Here is an 18761-nt window from a genome sequence, read left to right as displayed (position 1 = left end):
ACCGCAGACATTGACGCTCTGCGAAGAATTTTGCAGCTAGTTGTCTATCGAGCATCGCTTGAAGTTCTGCAAAGCATTCCGAAATGGAACTGCACAATCTGTAGGGACCAGCAATTGCGTGTGTGTGGGGCTATCATGCGCACGATAGGAGCACGCGGATGGGGACCTCATGGCGACTGATTTTATTTTTGGTTATGGCCAAGTAACAACACGACAGCTTCCCGGGCCAACACGAAATGCGATAAAGTCCCGCAGTGTGTCAACCCACTAGCCGCAGGGGAGGGGGGGGGGAATGGCAGAAGCTGGCACGCTGTTGCTTTGCCAAGTGATTCGTTGTCACGCAGCGTGGTGCACGCGACAGTGGCACATGTCTGGCCAGGTGCTAACTGGTCTGCACCCGCACGTGCTCTTGCTCGTGCTGCGCCGCACGAAACCCGCGCCTATTGCCTAAAAAATGCCAGTTGCCGTTACCACGAGGGAAGCAGTAGGCAAGAGAGCAATACGCATGCGATTGTGGCCTTCAAGAAACAAAAGTGCGATTTTGGCCTGGTTGGAGCATCTGGCTCTTGGGCTCAGGAGCCAACGTTATAACCGAGCATAAGTCACTTCAACTCTTTTGAAGAACCCCGAAATAATGGGAGGCAAAATCTTACTTATGTGAAGTGCCAGGTAGAACCCTGCGAAAGCTTCGCGTTAAATTAGGTGCAGAGCACCAGGACTTCAACGGTACCGGGAGCGAACGCGCATGGGAAAGAAGAAAGTGGGAATAGATCACACCCGTGTAACTCAGTGTGAGCCATTCGGAACATCTAGTGTGCACTGAGGCTGACCTGGGTCGCTATAACGTAAAGCTATTCTAAACTTTTCTGTTACATTTCTGCAATCAGCACTCTACGATTGGTCAAACATTTGTCGGGTCACACCAGCTTCGCCGTTATGTCACGGGACATCACGAAAACCACGGAAGCTCACCTTTTTATACGAGGTGTACACACTGGTTATGCACGATCAGAACGAATGAGAGAACAATAATAATTTACGATTATACAGCTTTTTTGCCATTAGCCCCCGCAATTGGTCGAGATATTTTCGAGTTGCCTCCACATTGCCCGTCTGCCATGCGACGTCAGAAAACCTTGAAGCTCGCCATGTAAAAGTGACGTGTACGCATTACATATGCATTATAAAGACCAACAAAATGGAACTGTTTTCGAAATATCAGAAGAGTGCCCCGCTCCGAAATGAACTTGCAATAATATACAGCGGAAATGGTTAGTGTGGTACGGCGGCCACCGTGCATTCACATTTGGTATCAGGCCGATCGAGAGCTTCTACTTTAAAGAAATATAATGAAATTATGTGCAAAGCTTTGGCCACGAAATTGGAGACCTCTGCTTTTAAAGCCTACGTTTATCAGGGGCAACTTGGAATAAAAATTAATTTTCGGCTGCCGCGTTCCCCATGGGAATAATTATCCCGTCGAAGATCACAAGGAAACCATTATGCCTAAACTGCTGCAGTATTACGTGTCATTTAGAATGCACCAATACAGAAATCTAAAGCCCCAGGACGAAACTAAGAAAGAAAACTTAGTAAGCTGTCAAAACTGTTTTAAACTACTGCTCCGCAACAATAGGAGTAGAAACGCTCGTGTTCATTTGCTTTTCTGTGCGCAATCGGAGCGCGTCATTTTCCACGTCGTTTGTTTTTGTTCCGCAATTTAACATTGAACACTTATTCACTTATAACGTATTGTAAGCGTATACAAGTTATGTATCATGTCGCCAAGAGAATTGATTCCTGATTTCTTTAGTGAATAAACATGTGACTACGAAGCCAAGCACAATTTACTTACAGCTCTTGCGTAAAGCAACTTTGTGTAAAAGTTAAATACTATGCACAATGGCGTAGAAGGCAAATGCATTTTACACTGTGCAGTCACCGGCAGAATTTCCCTGCTTCCAAAAAAAAAAGAAAGATGCACGCGCGTCGCCCACAATCGGCGACCTGTGTCGGTCATGTCCACATTGCGCGCGCCTACTTGTAATTGTTAAGTTCGATCAGTACAACCTAGTACACATATTTTTGTGTTCAACACCGATTGAAAGCCTCTAAATTCTATAATTTACAAAATCAACATGCAAACGCAAAAAATTACGATCGTCACGTCACAAACCTTCTTGGCGCAACAAAAGCTTGCAAGCGTATTTCCAGGCCTGTAAGGCCGCCTCCCTACGTGGCGACTGGCACAGAAACTCGAGAGCCGCGGAGATGTGCATGCGGCGGTCGTTTTGCCACCTGTGCTATTGTACCACCGTGGGTGAGGCATATTGAGGCATGTCGTGATTCAAACCACGACAGAAGCTTGAGACAATGTACTTGGATGTCACATGAACGAGCTTGGTTCAATACTCGAGGTAACGCAATTAAATGTGATGTATGGCCTCAGGTTTGAACAAAGACAAACGTAAGGTACCGCACTAGGATGTCAAGTAGTGAATACAGCTGCACACCAGGGGTGCTCTAACGGCATTTGCAGACCAAATTCAATATAAATCAAAGAATAAGAAGAGAATGATATTGGATATCGAAGATCTTTCAAATAGTTCGTCAATAATGTACAGCTTGTGAAGTTTAATATTAAACAACTTTCATATCGTGGTGTTCGCGTTAGTTTGTCTTTGCATGACGCATTACAAGAGCTGCTCAGGAATCTTCAGGCCGTACGTGGTCATGTACTATTACGTAAAGTTTAGAAAGCCAGCCATGTGGTCTGATTTACATTAGTGGATGCCTTTGCGACAAAATAATAAGTAAAAGAATACTTGTTCCCGTGTGAATGGTCGCGGCAGAAGGTTATACTCTTCTATTAAGCCCATTGCAACAAAACGCGTTCAGATTTAGTGTAAAAAACTCGATCGGAGGCGAATAAGACCGTTCCTTCCTTCATTTTATTGAAGGTCTTTCCTCTCCTCTTCTTCTCTGGCACTCCCACCACTGCGCCCTCGTCTTGGCGGCCCTCCATGTTCTCCGGCAATTACGACTCTATCCCTCCTGGCATGGTACAGGATGATGTTGCCAACCGAGCTAGCTTCGATTGTCTGGAAATTATCTCCACGGTATGTCAACCTCCCCGTTCTGCGAGTCTTCTGAACGCGCACTAGTTTTAATCCACTGCGACTGCGCCAAATGTAGAGACTACAACGGCGGCGGATAACAAGGTTCCTCAACTTTATCGAAGTTCTTTGTTCTTCTGTTCTTCTCCTCCGGTACTCGGGTCACTTCGTCCTCGTCTTGACGGTACTCCTCATTTAGTAGGATGAGATTTACGAATCTATGTACCGGTAAATATTACCGAACAGTGTTGAACGACACGTATGACGATAATTTTATCGCCCTATGATGTGGGTTTACTGTAAAGTCAGGCTCCTGCGTGACACAGCTTGTTGATGTTACACACACTCTAGATACGATTGAAATTGTCACAAGTCGATGTAATGCGCCTTATTCACTATAGTTGACGTCACGGAGTCTTCGATGCTAGACAAGAGAAATTCATATTTTGTTGCGGAAGTGTTCGCAGCCTTACCTAAATTTTATGTTTTTACGTTTACAATCTATGACACACAGTTTTCCTAAATATAGCACGTATCATTGTAACGCAGTGGAAGCAACTAGAAACCATGAAAAATAGAGTTCGGATAACATGTTTGAGATAAAGCGTAAATGACCCTAATTCAAACCACGAAATATACTTAGGATAACGCTTAGCGCCATGCGATCGATACCAAGCATGAAGGTCAAGGCAATGCACTTGAATGTCACGTTGCAGATGCTTTTTCAAAGCATAAGACAAACTCGAGGTAATGCAGTTGGATATGAAAGAGTTAATTCAGATTTTAACTACAAAGCAAATTGGACCAATCTATTTGGGCATCACATAGTGCCCCCAGGTTTAGATGACCAAAACACAATTGTTTTTTTATCCAACGTATACGAAATTGAGTACCAACGAACAGCAGCGACGTAACGCTTTAACTTTGCGAGGAGCCATTGATAGCAATTGCTGTAAACAACTGATTGACAGCAACCAGCTGTGAAATTTTCTGCGGGTCGTAAGTAAAGCCTTTGGATATCGCAAACTGGACCCGGGCTCACTCAAAAAAGAAAATGTAAATGATTTGTATTTTTAAACGGCGACAGATTCATTTCAAAGAAACAATGAAAAATAAGTACCTGAAAGTATAGTGACAAATCTTCAACAGCTACCACTATAAAAAGCTTCTAGAAGCAAACTGAGGCCCAACTATTCTATTGCGCTAGTAATGCACTCAGAGGTGATGCGGCGCACTCAGTTACAACATTGAGACTAATAATAACATATTTATTTGTAATTTTTATTATATTCGTTACAAATAAAAAGAAACGTTAACAACAAAACTTAACGGTACTGTGCAGAACCATCAATGCTATTGTTACAGAAACTATACGATTATAATCTCCTCCTAATATAGTTGTTGCATATTCCTAGTTGACGCCATCTTTATTTTCACGATTGAACACAATTCTGTGGTTTTACGTGCCAAAACCACGATTTGATTACGTGACACGCCGCAGTGGGGGCGTCCGGATTAATTTGGAGCACCGGGGTATCTACAACGCACTCCCAATGCACGGGACAGGTGCGTGTTTGCATTTCGCCGCCAGCGAAATGCGGCCGCCGCGTCCGGCATTCAATCCCGCGAGCTCGTGCTTAGCAGCACAACACCACACATCCGCTAAAGCCACCGCGGCGGGTCTTTTCGTGATTGGAGAACGTTTGTCTTACCTGTAATCGAAGCCGACGCCATACTTTGTTTTGCTCTGTACGGCAGAGGCCTCTGTGAGGAAGTGCAAAAAGTCCTCTTGAAATGTTTCCAGGCTAGATCCCCCATCCCTGTCGAAGGTCGTGTAGAACAGGTAGTCACACAGTCCGTCCTCGGGGAACGGAGTGGACGCGGAGAAATTGACGCCGAACGTGCAGATGAGGGGCGCCTCCAGAGGCTTCTCGACGGCCGCCGTGACTGTAACAAGATGCATCGATAACCAGTCACTCCATCACGTAGAGAAGGTCTAGGCAAAACTATTGTCACGCGCGACGTGCACACTTGTCACCATGCAGGGCGCCAAATGACACCTGCATTAGGCAAAACGTTGGAAGCAGCAGTTCTTGCAAGCTATCCTGAGCAAATTGAGCGGGCTGGCATTTCGGGACAAATTATTCGTACCGAACGTGCGCTGGTTAGGTTTGGCAATGACAATAGTCCATCAACAGGGCGCCATTTACTGCTGCACGTGGTCGATATTTTGTCAAGCTTCCCGCCCTTGCACCATCCTGACGGCTTCGAGTATGCACTAAAAGGACGCGTGCGCCTTCTTGAAAGGCCCAATGCGCAGGCGAGAGAGAGAAGGGTGGTGTTGTTGTTCTTGTTGCAGTGCAGCTATAGTGATGCTCGTGGCACATTCGTGCCATCTTCGTTGGCACTGCTGCCGCAGTCATGTTCCCACTACATCGACGCGCATGCGCGGCCTGCTCGCTAAGGCTTTGAAGGTCTGCCGAGAAGCGCAGTACGTTCGGCTGCAAAACTGACGGCGCGAAATAGCACGAGCCCAGAGTGTACTCTGCTCAGTCGGCAAGGCCAGAACCAGGAGGTATGTCCTGGCTTCTCTCGCTTGCATGAGCACATACTGATGTTCCTGCCTAACAACTGCGTACGTTGCACACCATAGTGCATACATAAGGCTGAGTGGAACGCACAGTACACGTCAAGCGAAAACTACCTAGAACATTTTTTTGGGGCGCTTGCAAAACGTAGGTGGTTTTCTTTCGCCCTTATATCGTGTGCCCATTATAGCGATAGCAACGCCTGCAGTACCACTGGCGGTGCTCATCACGCTAGGACTCTCAGGCGCCTTCAGAGCAACGCTGAAGTTTGCTATCGCTTTCCACACTTTGCGTTCTGGAGAAACTGACATTTCTTTTAATTTCACGGGCGTCTTCTCGTCCGTTAAAAAGAAAGACCAAACAACGCAAACTTTCTTGAAACAGTGTCATCGGGCGTTTAAAATATAAAATATACATTTATATGCATCAATTTTTATCAATTAATTAGGTTATAAAAGCTTAGAGAAATAAACAGAAATAAAGAATAGACAGTTTTATCGCGTCCGCTATTACGGCAAACGCAAGCGGACAAGGCATTCTGCGGGACGAGTGGCTGATCAAACGTGAACGACCTGCAGGGTGCAGCCACCTGGTGGCGCAGAGCTCAACCAAACACAGCCAGTATTGCAGTACCGAAGTTTGTTTCACATAACTTGTGGGGTAAATTTTTAGCAGTAGCATGATTAACGCCACTTCCGAAAATATACACCATCAATGAAGTAGCATACATCAAATAACTCAGCGTATAAGCTACAAATTGATGTCAATGGCGGGCATTGTAAATTTCAGCAGAGTTTTTTCCATTAAAACATTCTTTGAGGGCTTTGAGGATGTGAAGTTATAGTCGGTTTTCACTGTAAAATTGTGAGGAGAGAGTTTTGCTTTAGGTAAGGGAAGCGTTTTATTCATTGTTCCCTAAAATAACAATCCGCGTAAAGAGCCAGTCTTTAGTACGTTCACAGTACCTGGTGACGCCGACGTCGTGTCTTCATTTGTAAGATCATTGGCCTGCGACGGGAAAGTTTGATGGAGGCCTGGAGACCAAGAATAAAAAGAAACGGTTAATAAATGCGAAGCGTCAACAGTGCTTTAAAAAAATTTGATGAATCCCACAATTAGAACTAGCGCGCTTAAATTGGTGAATACCAACGAGTATATCCATAAAACAAAAAAATTAAAAGCACTTACAGCCATTTACGTGTTTAGGGTTTTCACAAGCTAGAATAGGATCTGACGTCGCATTCGGTAACGATTGTTTCAGTCCACTAGATTTATTGTTTTGGTTCCGACACTCTCACTATTGTCGGGACGTAAAAAGAGAAATGAAGTGAATCGAAGGAATATGCGATTTGTAACTACACGGTATTTAGGTGTAAAAATGTGTGACATTAAAAAAAACTGTATCAATGAATTTCTCTGCATTCATCTCACATTTTCATTTCTTCATTCGCGTTGTGCACTTCCAGGCAGCGCACGCATGAATGTTTTTTTAAATTACGTTTTATATTCTTCATTGATGCACTAAACAAAAGCCGTGTAGGTGTGAAGTTTTCATGCTTTAAATTTCATAATTCTGTGCACATTATCTTGCTGCGCAATATTGTGTTTTTAATTTTTCTTGTATGTACAATTTATGTGTGCTAAAATATCAATGGCATATCAGGGTGCGCAGACTCCTAGAAAGCCGCATTCATCATTTCTGGCGTTTCTTATGTACGTCTCAGATCATATTATTGATATCAAATAAAGGAACTGAATTGAAAAATAAGGGACCGCACAAAACACGTACGTTGTATTTTTCTTTATCGAGTAGTGCCTTGAAACAAAAAAAAAGTGCTTTGTAAAGAAAGGTGTTACCTTCATAGACTACATTACTGCTATACTCTCGCTATGACCTATACAACAATGCAAAGAATGGCGTTCGTGTTGTACACTTCCCGCCTCTTGTGTCCGCGTCTGCACGCCTTACCTCTTTGCATTATGAATCCTTACCCCTTCTTTGAATTATGAATCCTTACGAACTAGCTCAGCTTGCGATCATTCTCAGACCTATACCAGCTCTACACAAGATGCAGCAGGACGAATGGTCATCTGATAGCGCCCCCAAAATGCGCAGCATGGTAGACAGAAGCGAAATTCTAAAAATGCATTTTCAATTTTCAAGGGAGTCCAACATAGGCATAGAAATTTTAAATTAGAATAAAAATAGTTTAGATTCCTCTCTTTCGCGGTATCAGAAAAAAAAAATAAAGTGTGAGCACGATCAGCAGCATGCAAAGCATCAATCAGGCTTCAATATATCCTAAAGTTGACCCTTCCCAGTGTGGCAATAAGGCACCTATCGTGCTTCACTTGAAGATATTTCACGGTGGCAAATAATCCAGTTCCAACAGGAGCGCCTGTGAGCTCTCAACTTCTCACCAAGCTGCCCTCATTATTACTTACAATTATTCATGTCAGCAGCGGCAGAGTAGTTTCTCTCGAAGCAGGACAGCAACTGTCGCAGAACCCGAATTTCGTGGTATTTTCCAAGACCACAGGAATTGTTGGCATCGGCGAACTCGAGGCCGTAAGCTGCTAGACCGTACTTGAAATCTATCAGTTTCTGCTTAAAGTGGCCCAGCTGAAAATGAGACAAAACGCTTGAAACAAGACAGGTATATCACATAATTTAACTGAAACTGAAACTGAAATCGGTAGTACAATTCCTGCTCTTTAGTGGCACATTGAAAGAATGGAGTGATGTAGCTTAACGTCGTAAGTAACGCAACTGCTATTGCTGGCCTCCGTTCTATTCTGGACCACTAGGGGAATATTCAATGTACAAAGGACGTGTATGAACTCTTCTGCACATCGCCTCTATCAAAATAGCACCACGGCACTGGCGGATAAAGGTATGGTAGCAACAGAGAATCTTTCAGCACATTACTTGGTCTTGGGATACGTGTTGGGTAAAAGATTGGCGTGTTGGTGCAGTTGAGCTTGTCGTGAGGGGTGCTACAGATTGGGGGGCATGGCACTTTTTACGCTCCCGTTTTCCCGGCTTTTCTGTATGCTTGAGGAGACAAACTCCTTGGGCTCCATTATACGCACACAAACACAAGCACTTCGTACAACCCTATAGATCCTTCTCTGGACCACGGCGTCGGCAAATCAAACGGTTGGTCAATGCTCAGCAGCAATGGCCGCCATTGTAATCGACCTATCAATAAATTAATTTGTAAATAACGTTCCTTCTCGTCTTCCGTGATGTATTATCTTGCTCGTACCATAACTTGTAAGTTAGTGTGCCATCTTCCCGTACCATGGCAGGAACAGATTCTTTCATCCCCAAGAACTGCACAAAATTGAACCGCTTCACAGCCACCATCGCCGCCATACCCGACATCAAGAGCTTCAAGGGCGTCATTCATTAGGGTAATTTTGTTTGGTTTAGTGCACATTCTTTGTAATTCCCCATTCCTTCCTGTATTGCCCTCGAACCTTGGAGGTATGCTAAATAAAAAAAAATAAATAAATTGCCACTGCGTAACCACGGTGGGCTCAACAGCTACCTAGTAAATAACTGCGCAAATTACCTCCACCAATAAGCTCGTACATGCAGTCGATAAAAGGGCAGCATAAAGTTTTTATTATTTGTTCGAGAGTTGACCGTGAAAAATATGCAGCACGGTATAAAAATGCAAATTGAGCAATTTCCCCTGCGCTTTTGTGCGATGGTGGTACTAGGACAAAAAGTAATGCCTTCTATGCGTCTGCCGGGGGTAGCGTTAAGTAGAATGACGTTTAGGTAAGCCCCTTACATGACAACGAGTCCTTACAAAAACGCACGAGTTAACGACAGGAGGTTTTCACTGGAATTTTATTCAGTTTGACACCTTAGCAAAAATATTTGTTTGGGCAGCTAAATTAGCAACCTTTACGTAAGTAAGGCACATCTAAGGCCAAAGGAGTGAAGGCACACATAAACCCTCTGAAAAAATAAAATTATGCCGCCGTGTACGAATGCAGTAAACTACCAGAGGCTTAAAATACTCATAACAGAATTGAACCTTCAGCCGCTCCGCGAAAGTCTTTCTTTCTCAGCCATTGCTGGCAAAATGAGGTGGTAGAGAAAATTTTGAATTTGTTTTGTTGATGGAAGAAAACTTACTCTTGCAGAAATAAAAAAAAGGCCCTAGTTTTCCTTTTCAAATTCGCAATTTCTTGTGCTAGCCAATGGCGTTAGCACTCTAGAAGGCACAGATACTCGTAGAAATTTCTGTACCTTTTGTCTTTCTTGAGCACATGTCCGAAAATGGGCTGTATTTTACAAGTAAATATACGTTACGCTAAGTTTCGCGATAGTATGACGTCACCAGAATAAATAGTATGAATCCTGCGGTATAGCGTGACTGATTGTAAAAAAGGACATTTGTAAATACTTATTTGCATAAAGGATCATTGCTATGTTTAAATATGACGTAGGATTGTAGACACGTACTCGCATTTGAATGCGCTAGTACAGCGGAACCCAATATTGCCTGTAATGCCTCGTAAACGTATTGTTCGTCTTAAGGACGTTCACAACGCTAACATAACATAATATCAAAACGCCAAGCACTAGGCATCACTTTACCGTGGCCTGTTACAATAGTGAACATACCTCTAATTTTTTTAGTCGCCTTAACTCAGCTGAACCGCCAACCGTTGCAGTACACGTCATAGCTACGGCCCCAGCAAAGGGTTTCTTACCGTTGTACATAGCAGAGGATACAGCACGAGAACTGACCGAGACAAAGCAGTCACACTAAGTACACAGGCGCAACAGCGAGCGTACTCTGCTTGTTGCGCATAGCCTCTAAGTCGAGCGAATAATTCAGTGAGGTCTAGTACTTCACGATAGAATCTTTGTCTGTGTATTGTCCGTGTTTTTCTACGTCCCCGTCCATCCGCGCTTACACAGTCTATCGTGAATTCTAACTAATTAGCCTGCCAACATGTTTTAGCCGAGGTCTAATACCATTGACACAATGGATAACAACCGGTGAACGCGGCGCCACAGCTACTAATACTTTTTTCGCTCTTACCAAGCGCTCATGTGACACATCCGTGAGTGCACCTGAAAGCTCGCGCGTGTGATTGACCACGTTGACGTTAAACGTTTAAGACGTCACGTGTCACAAAATGTGCGTCAAGTTGCCTTTGTGTCGTCAGAGTTTCCTGTTACTCCTCATCTGGCCGAGCTCTGTCACGATATTCTGAGAAATGTAAGGCTATGGGCCCGAGAGTTTGTTCGAGAAACATTATTGTCATCATGTTTGTGGATATCTGGCTTTGCTAATGCTGTGCGGGAGATTCATTCTTTTAAGATGTGGCATGTCAAGCTTGGAGACTCGTATACTTTCTGACATAAAGAACAATAGAATAAATTGATGCGCATAAGACAGTTCACTGTTTATTATTTGCCAAACTATGTCCTATAGACTAGAAAACCCTCACGTATGTAGTAAAAAGGGAGATATGCCGTGTGGAACATTGCAAATTCAGAGAAAAATCAATTTGTGAAAAGGCAACACGAAAAGAGTAATGCACAGCCAAAGAAGGACATACCTTGTAAACGTATGTATCACCATTGTCGTAGGTGAATATTCTCTCAAGATCCTTGCTGTAAAAAAACTGCGAGTGGACTTCAGTAGCTTGAGATTTCGTGAAGGAGTCGTTGTGGCATATCTGGAGGAAGAATGATCAGAGTATTTGTAATTATTGATTCATGCGTCCGAAAATCTTCAACGGCTATTCAACCTGCGCTGCGTCGATAACCACTGAGAACAAGCCTCATTAATTTCATGTAATTCGTTCGTCTTCTCCAATTTTACTTATCGTGTTGCCTTCCCATTTTTATCGCATTAAAACAGCTGCACGCCTCATTAACTTTCCTAACGTCGCTTCTCTGTTTCGATGGATACTAACAGAGCCGACTAAAACAGGGTTTTATTTTCGCCAATGCCATTTAAATTGTAGACGTTGGTGAGACGCCACACTTTGTAGTAAGCTATGAAAACCTACATGTCCTCTGGCTTGCCACACTGTGCAGCTATATTTCTTAGATATCAGCCTCGGCCGATTTTTGAATACCGGTTATGAACTGTTCGGATGGCCGGCTTAAAGCATTGCATTAAGAATAATCCTGTGATATTTCTGGTTCAAGATTTTCTAATTTCATTTTATCTTGCATTATTAAAATCTTGAGTTATCTAAAGCGAATGGCAGTACGATAAAAGCAAACAGAAGTGGGTGCATTGTTTATTTGTCGCCTAGTCACTATTTCTGAGCAATGTTGAATGCATGCTCTTAGAAAACACGTGTAACACCAGTTTCGAGCTGCTGGTAACCGGGGTGGAGCCATAAATAAATCTGTATTCTGAATACATTCGTCTCGCAGCCCTTTTATTAGGCCGCTCGAGAAGTTTGTTTATGTACTGCTAGTGCACTGAGTGCTGAAAAAAAAGATGTAGCACCAGGCACACTTAAGCCCGTCCAGGTGAACTGCATGCTTCTAGATTTTTGTTTAAATTTCGTGCAGAGGTACAATTACGCCGCGGGCTAATTTTGTTACCACGTTTGCGAGCACAAGTTGCTTCTTCCGTTCACGATAAAGCCAAAGTGCGCGTCATCTAGAGCGATGCGACTTCAAGTTGCATATTTTGAAGAAATAGAATGGCTGCGCCGCCTATCACCGCTATGCTAAAACATGCATTTTACCATATCGGTGGCAGAAGGTACACGACGCATACTCCGACGTTATTGGGAGTGAAACAGGGACACAATTGTTGCAAACGTGCTCATAAAATGAACCCCAATTGTACTCAACTTCTGCGCAAAATATGAGTTCAGATGAACAAGCGGTTTAGCTGGAAGAACTTTGTACATCTGGCGCTTCTTTTTATGTTGCACTGAGGCAGACTTATGAGACAATTTTGGAGACCAGCACCACAATGGTGCTTGGACTAGGGTATTTAGCAAGTGGACGTGCTTCCTCTTTCTTTGCTGTGCGGCTTTGTTGCTTACGTTGAAATATTAGCCTTAAAGGGACTCTGCGATGAAGACGGAGTAGCTTCTCGTCACTTGCAGTATAACATTTTACGACACTTTCATAATAGTGTCAATATCAGGGTATTTATTAGTGTATTAGGCGACTGAAACAAGTGCTTCTTACCATTATCAGAACCATATGACGGTAGTTTTTAGCGGTGGATATGACTCCACAAACTGCGTACTGGTGTTGCTTGAGCGTACAGTTTTACGGACGTTCACATAAACGTACATGGTTATCAAAAGAAGAAAGGCATGAGAAAGCTTTCCAGCTTTTTACATATAGAAGTCAAGCAGAAAAATACGAAATGAGACATCCAAAGTTTCAAATTGTGATGTGGGGCAGCCAGGAAAAATATTCTATCCACTTCAATTTGAAACGGATATTGTTTTCTTTGGACATCCCCTCTTCCTCAGCTGTACCCTGCGCCTACTCCTAAATATTATCGCATTACATGATCAAAAAACATCTGAAGATAAATTTTTTCCATGCAAGACAGCGCTGAAAACTATAATCATAGGCTCAATTATAAAGCCAGACTGAAAGCCTCAAGTAACTAAGTTGCTAAGAGATCCTCACCTTTTACGTGTGGTGTCTTTAGTGCCTCCTAGGTAGCAGACCTGTGCACTCCGCTTATAGTTGGAACGAAATTTCTATCGCTAAGCGCGACGTGACGAAAGCGGTGACGTCAAAACCACCGTAGCTTACTCAGGAGCATCCCCGTTCGATTGCATGGGAGTCGGGTGAAGTAGCACGACGTCACGGATTAAAGTGCGCCGGCCTTGTACTATTCAGGAAGCGTTGGTCAAGAGTGTCAATGCGCTCGCTTGCCTGCGAGGAGTTAACTGGAAGGACCCATCAGCGGCTTTCAACTGGACAGTAATGATTTCGCATGGCCAACTCATAAGAAGTGCTTAGGTGTTCTCGGATTTTTCTTTTTTATGCTACGAGTGAATTGTGCGGGGATGCCATTCAAACTTTGGAACTTCGTATTTGTAGATTGTTCGTTTAGTTGGGGTTCTGAAATTTTTTGGGCGCAAGAAATTGAAGAATTTTATTTACCCCATCTTTTCCCGGCATACGATTCGATACTAAACAAACGAGGCCTCGTCGTACCTTGGCAAAGCTGTCCATCTGGTACTCAGGAATGTTGTCGCACTCCTGGAAGATACGGTAGTTGCCGGGACTGCCATCGTCGTCCGCACTATACGGCTTGTACCAGCGGCCGAACAAAGCCACCGAAGGAGCCACCACGACTTGCGCACCAGCGTTCGCAATGTCTCTGACTGCTTCATGCGCAGTTCCCTAGAAGCGCGTGCGATACCATGTTGCTTTAGGCACGGATAGCTGTCTACGGGCGGCAGCAGAACTCTTTTCGCATTCTGGGCCGTAAAAGGCAGTATTTGGATTTTCCAAAAAAACGAAAGACAAGAATTGCCAGATGTGCATTAGCTCAGCTTCGTGTCTTCTCATCCATCCCACTGTCATCATTATAACAATTAAACACTACGGAGTCATTGCTTCATGTGCGGTGTCCACAATTCTGCAGCAGGTCTTGAGATGCTACTCGTGTTCTACTCATTTTCGAGCTTAAGAACGTATTGCGTGCGCCCAAGACTAAATAGCTCTAAATATCTGTACTCGCACCGGGAGAAACACAGTGAGACAGAATAACAGGGAGGCCACCAAATTTGCGTTTGCAGTCGGTAACTCTTCGTACTTCCCCTCTAAGAGAGTGGAGGTTCTACTAGCGAAATTTTTTAGCAGGGGATCTATACAGCCGGCAACAGTGACTGATTTACAAGTTTGCAGGAAAAACTGTTTGAACATGGTCTCAGTGTCTCCTTTCATATTAGTGCAATATCTACAACTTCTAGAGAACTACCAATCTTGTTCATTAAAATACGTTGAAGCGCAAGCCTGGCGCTTCGAAAACAATCGACTAGTAACAACGAAAGAGTATACTCAACAGGCGTGAGCTATGTTTGTCACTGAAACAAATCACGTGATAGAAAATAGGTACGCAAACTAAGCACAAACGGCCGGTAAGGAGAGAAGGTCGTTCATTGCGAAATTTAATTATGTAACATGCAACCTATTTGATAACCTGGAGGCATTAGATTCTATATGCCCGAGTGTTACGCGGGTCGCACTGTATAGCGGCACTTCGTGAGCGTAATCTAATCGCTTCAAGGACAGGACGCTAAAGGAGGGAAACCAAAGAGACAACAGTTTGCAGCCGCGAGTAACCTGAGCCTGTTCATTGTATGTGCCGACTGTGCTTAATTAGAATTTAATGTGCCATATTTCGTTTACAAACATGCATTTTTTTCAAGCTGCATGCACGTGTTTTCTTATTGCAGAAAGAACAATAACCTCCAACGCTGGCTACGACGGCCTTCTAAACTCGAGACAACGTGCATGCAGTGTATGTGACGGGACTGGCATTGCTGACTTTAACCGACGCGATGGAAATATTTACGCAATCACACTCAAACATTTTTTTGTGTACCGTATGTGCCGGAAATGAGTCTCAGACAGACTACGGAGGTACGTGCTAAAACATACGAATAACGCTGAACAACACAAGAAGTTAGTTAATTTGCCAGAGCAAGAAAGATAATTAAAGCTGCAGAATTGAAGGCGGGAATGAATTTTTACTTTTGCATAACGCGAAGTATAGGGACCGAGGTCAAGTCCACAACGACAATGTGTGAGTCAGCGAGCGAAAGACCTGAGAACCGTTCGAACCGATGGCAGGAGAAGAACAAGCTCTTTTTTATTCTTGCCTTTTTTTTTGTAACCTCACGGCACGAGGCACGAGACGCACACGCTGGAGCGCGCCATGTATAAAAGGTTGCCGAGGAAGATGACATAACGATGGCTGCTACCACAACTAATTTCCACAATGCTTCTACATGCATTTTGACGCTTGAGATGCATTACAAGGGAAACCGAAAGGGAGCTTACCTAACCGACAGCGCGCCACGGTCTCTGTCGCACTGTAAGGACATCGAGCCGTCGAAATACGAGGCACGAGTGGGAGAGAAAGATGCGCAGGTATACGGTTCTGAATGGCACGGGCGTTCCTGCTGTACAGACACATTTATACGGCTTGCACTACCGATGGCGGTGGATTGTCAGTACAAAACACGTATTGATGATTGTGACATTGAAACTGCACAGCTGCGCCCTAAACGTTTTCTCTGCATCGGGTCAAGCGCACACGATCTGGTCGCACTTGCAGCTCGCGGGCCTCGCTTGACGCACTTACCAGGCTGTAAAAGTAAGCGTTGCCAGACGGCGGTTCCAAAAGCGTCGGAGGGACGACCATGCACGCTTCCCATTCTTTGTCTTGCATGTAGTAATGGCCCAACGACACAACAATGTCGGGCTGATAGATTTCCCTAAGAAAATAGAGTGAAACAGATTGAGCCGAAATACTCCAAGGGAGTGCCGCCGAAGAAACCCTCAAGATAGACCCAAAAACGACACAAAGTTAATTTATAGTGATTATCTTTGCTTCTGGATCTGCAATTCTGTGACGGAAAATGTTAGACAAAAAGAAAACTCAAGCACGTACTTACACTCACACGCAACCACACAGAGGGGTTTGCCTTTATGAATATCGTGGTGTCTCTACCGAACAAGTGTCTCAGTCTGTCACCCTCGGTTTTAAGGTACTTTCACACGTTTGCGTCAATGTTGCCTAATGAATACAAAGTTCAATAGGTTCTGCATTGCCGGATTCATGTTCATTCATTCATTCATTCATTCATGAACTGAGCAGACAGTGTCAAAATGTCGCGATAGCGCAATAACTAAGCTTGCATAGAAATCGAAGCCCCACTTTAGTTACTGCGTTTTTCGTGGCTCGCACTCTGAGTGACGTTTTTGGCGTTTCAGAAGTTCAATTTTCTAATACGAACGAACATACCTCTTTAGTAGTTTAAGCCCCATGAAAGAAGCAGTTTGCTTCCACTCTACCTGTAAACATATGCGTAAACAATCGCTTACGTTATGGATAACGCCATGAAGACTCTCTGCACACAATGGTAATATACGATCAAAAACGGCGCTAAAGTAGCTTTGCATAAGCTACTTTGCATAAGCATAATGACACGAGATGCAATACACGGACATGAACGATGTGACGCGGCAGTTGCGTGGCACATTTTGTCGAGCAAAATGTGAAAAGGCCAATGCCTGCCACCAATGTGACAACGACGAGATTTGTCACTGTGCGGAGGAGAGCGACGATTGTAAAGATCGTATTTCTGCGAACTTGGGCGTCTTGAAACTGGTGGCATATAGCTTTTAAATACATGTCTTTTTTATAGCTCTATCAGTGACATTGTGGCGGAGGTCCTGCATGGTTACACTGCAAGATGGAACTCCGTTACGGAAGTGTCCTGGCCAGTTCCAACAAGTCGGCAGACGGGGATATTGCTTTAACCACATTACGGGCACCCCAGCCAGTGATCTTGATGCAACCCCGCGACCCTGTCTCTTTCTGAGGCACCAACAGCGTCGACGGTGGTGCTTTGCTGGGGAATTACGAGTGCATCGCAATGAAAAATTGGTCGGACCGGATAGTGACGTTCGCCAATGTCGCTTTTTGCCTCTGCGGGACAGCGCGCGTCTGGTTTGACACTCACCAAGCAGAAATGAGCAGCTGGAATCTATGCAAGCAGAGCTTCGCGACATATTTGGCAAACCAATTGGTCGCCAGCGAGTCGCTTTGAACTACGTCTCCTGTCGCATTCAAACTGCCACGGAGTCGTTCGTGTCGTACATACTGGACGTTCTCGCGCTTTGCTGCGCAATTGATACAAACATGAAGCAGGCGGTCAAAGTAAGACACGTCCTTAAAGACATTGCTGATGATGCTTTAAACGCTCTCGCATTTAAGGACGGCTCAACCGTTGAATACATAATCAGGAAGTGCAGTCGTTTTGAAGAACTGGAGAGCTGCCTCATCGCCCAACAATTAATGCGGCTTCCAAACACTGCTGCCACGTCGTCCTGCATGGACTTCCGGCCGCCCAATCGGCTACCCATGACCGATAGTCTTGTCCGCATCGTATGTCACGAAATTGAAGTGGTGTCTCTACTTTCCTTTTCCACATGCCATTATGACGATTGCCGACCTACAGTCTCTTTAATTCAAGCCGTCGTTAGTAATACCTGGCTAACATAGGACTCCAGCTTGTCGGTTCCCTACGTCACCCTTGGGTCTGTTGTGTTCTTCCGCTATATAGAAATGCACCAACGTTTCAAGGCTATTGGGATCCGGCCCAGTGGAGAGCCCAAGTCAACAAGCCCATTCACTTTCATTGCCACGGCGGGAAACACATTTCTCGTTATTGCCTATATCGCGCTTCATTCTCTCGCTTATTTTCTGACGTTTGACTCGGCGCCAATCGACCCCTGCAGTTTTCCGCTCGTAACAGCTCACCGCCCCGAGACGCTCCGACACCAACTAGACGCTCCAGCAGTTCACCTTCCCCACACGATCGTCGTTTCCAGTCAACGTTTCCCCTGAGCTATTCATCGCCGCACACCCCCAGATGCTCTTCTCAGGAAAACTGAACGATGCAGTTCTCGGAGGTGACGATGCATTCAACCCCAGACCCGGAATTCCTCTTTGAACCTTGCTGACGTACGAGAATTTACTTGCCGTATAGAGGTAGATGGCCTACCCGTCGCTGCCTTATTGACGCCGGTACGCATATTTGCGTCATGAGCGCTGCCCTTTATGAACGCTTAGAGTGCTAACACGTCCCGAGTTCGGCGTTGTGCGGGACGCTGACAACGGAACTCCGACACTGCTCGGAATGTGTACCACACGCGTGAGTGTCAATGGTCGCCACACCAGTTTTGTTTCATGTTCTGCTCCACTGCACTCGGAACGCAATCCTTGGGCTTGATTTCTAATATAGCCACTCCACTGTAATTCAGTGCTCTGCCCGTGTCATTGAA

At 44.6% G+C, this 18761-nt stretch overlaps 1 protein-coding gene across 7 annotated transcripts in view; it reads right to left on the bottom strand.

Moving 5' to 3' along the window:
- LOC135913307 (uncharacterized) overlaps positions 1 to 18761 on the bottom strand; it is a 568389-nt gene that overhangs the window by 97969 nt on the left and 451659 nt on the right. For all 7 annotated transcript variants that reach the window (XM_070541258.1, XM_065445900.2, XM_065445902.2 and 4 more), the window contains 6 exons: positions 16054 to 16186; positions 13896 to 14084; positions 11297 to 11416; positions 8150 to 8327; positions 6670 to 6738; positions 4829 to 5063 (listed from right to left, as the gene is read on the bottom strand). In XM_070541258.1, the coding sequence (XP_070397359.1) occupies positions 4829 to 5063; positions 6670 to 6738; positions 8150 to 8327; positions 11297 to 11416; positions 13896 to 14084; positions 16054 to 16186 (924 nt within the window). The remainder of the gene's footprint in view (positions 1 to 4828; positions 5064 to 6669; positions 6739 to 8149; positions 8328 to 11296; positions 11417 to 13895; positions 14085 to 16053; positions 16187 to 18761) is intronic.

Source organism: Dermacentor albipictus, chromosome 6, assembly GCF_038994185.2.
Source record: "Dermacentor albipictus isolate Rhodes 1998 colony chromosome 6, USDA_Dalb.pri_finalv2, whole genome shotgun sequence".
NCBI classification, from domain to species: Eukaryota; Metazoa; Arthropoda; class Arachnida; order Ixodida; family Ixodidae; genus Dermacentor; species Dermacentor albipictus.
Note: the sequence above shows the minus strand (reverse complement) of the source record. Positions and strands in the feature narration are given on the sequence as shown.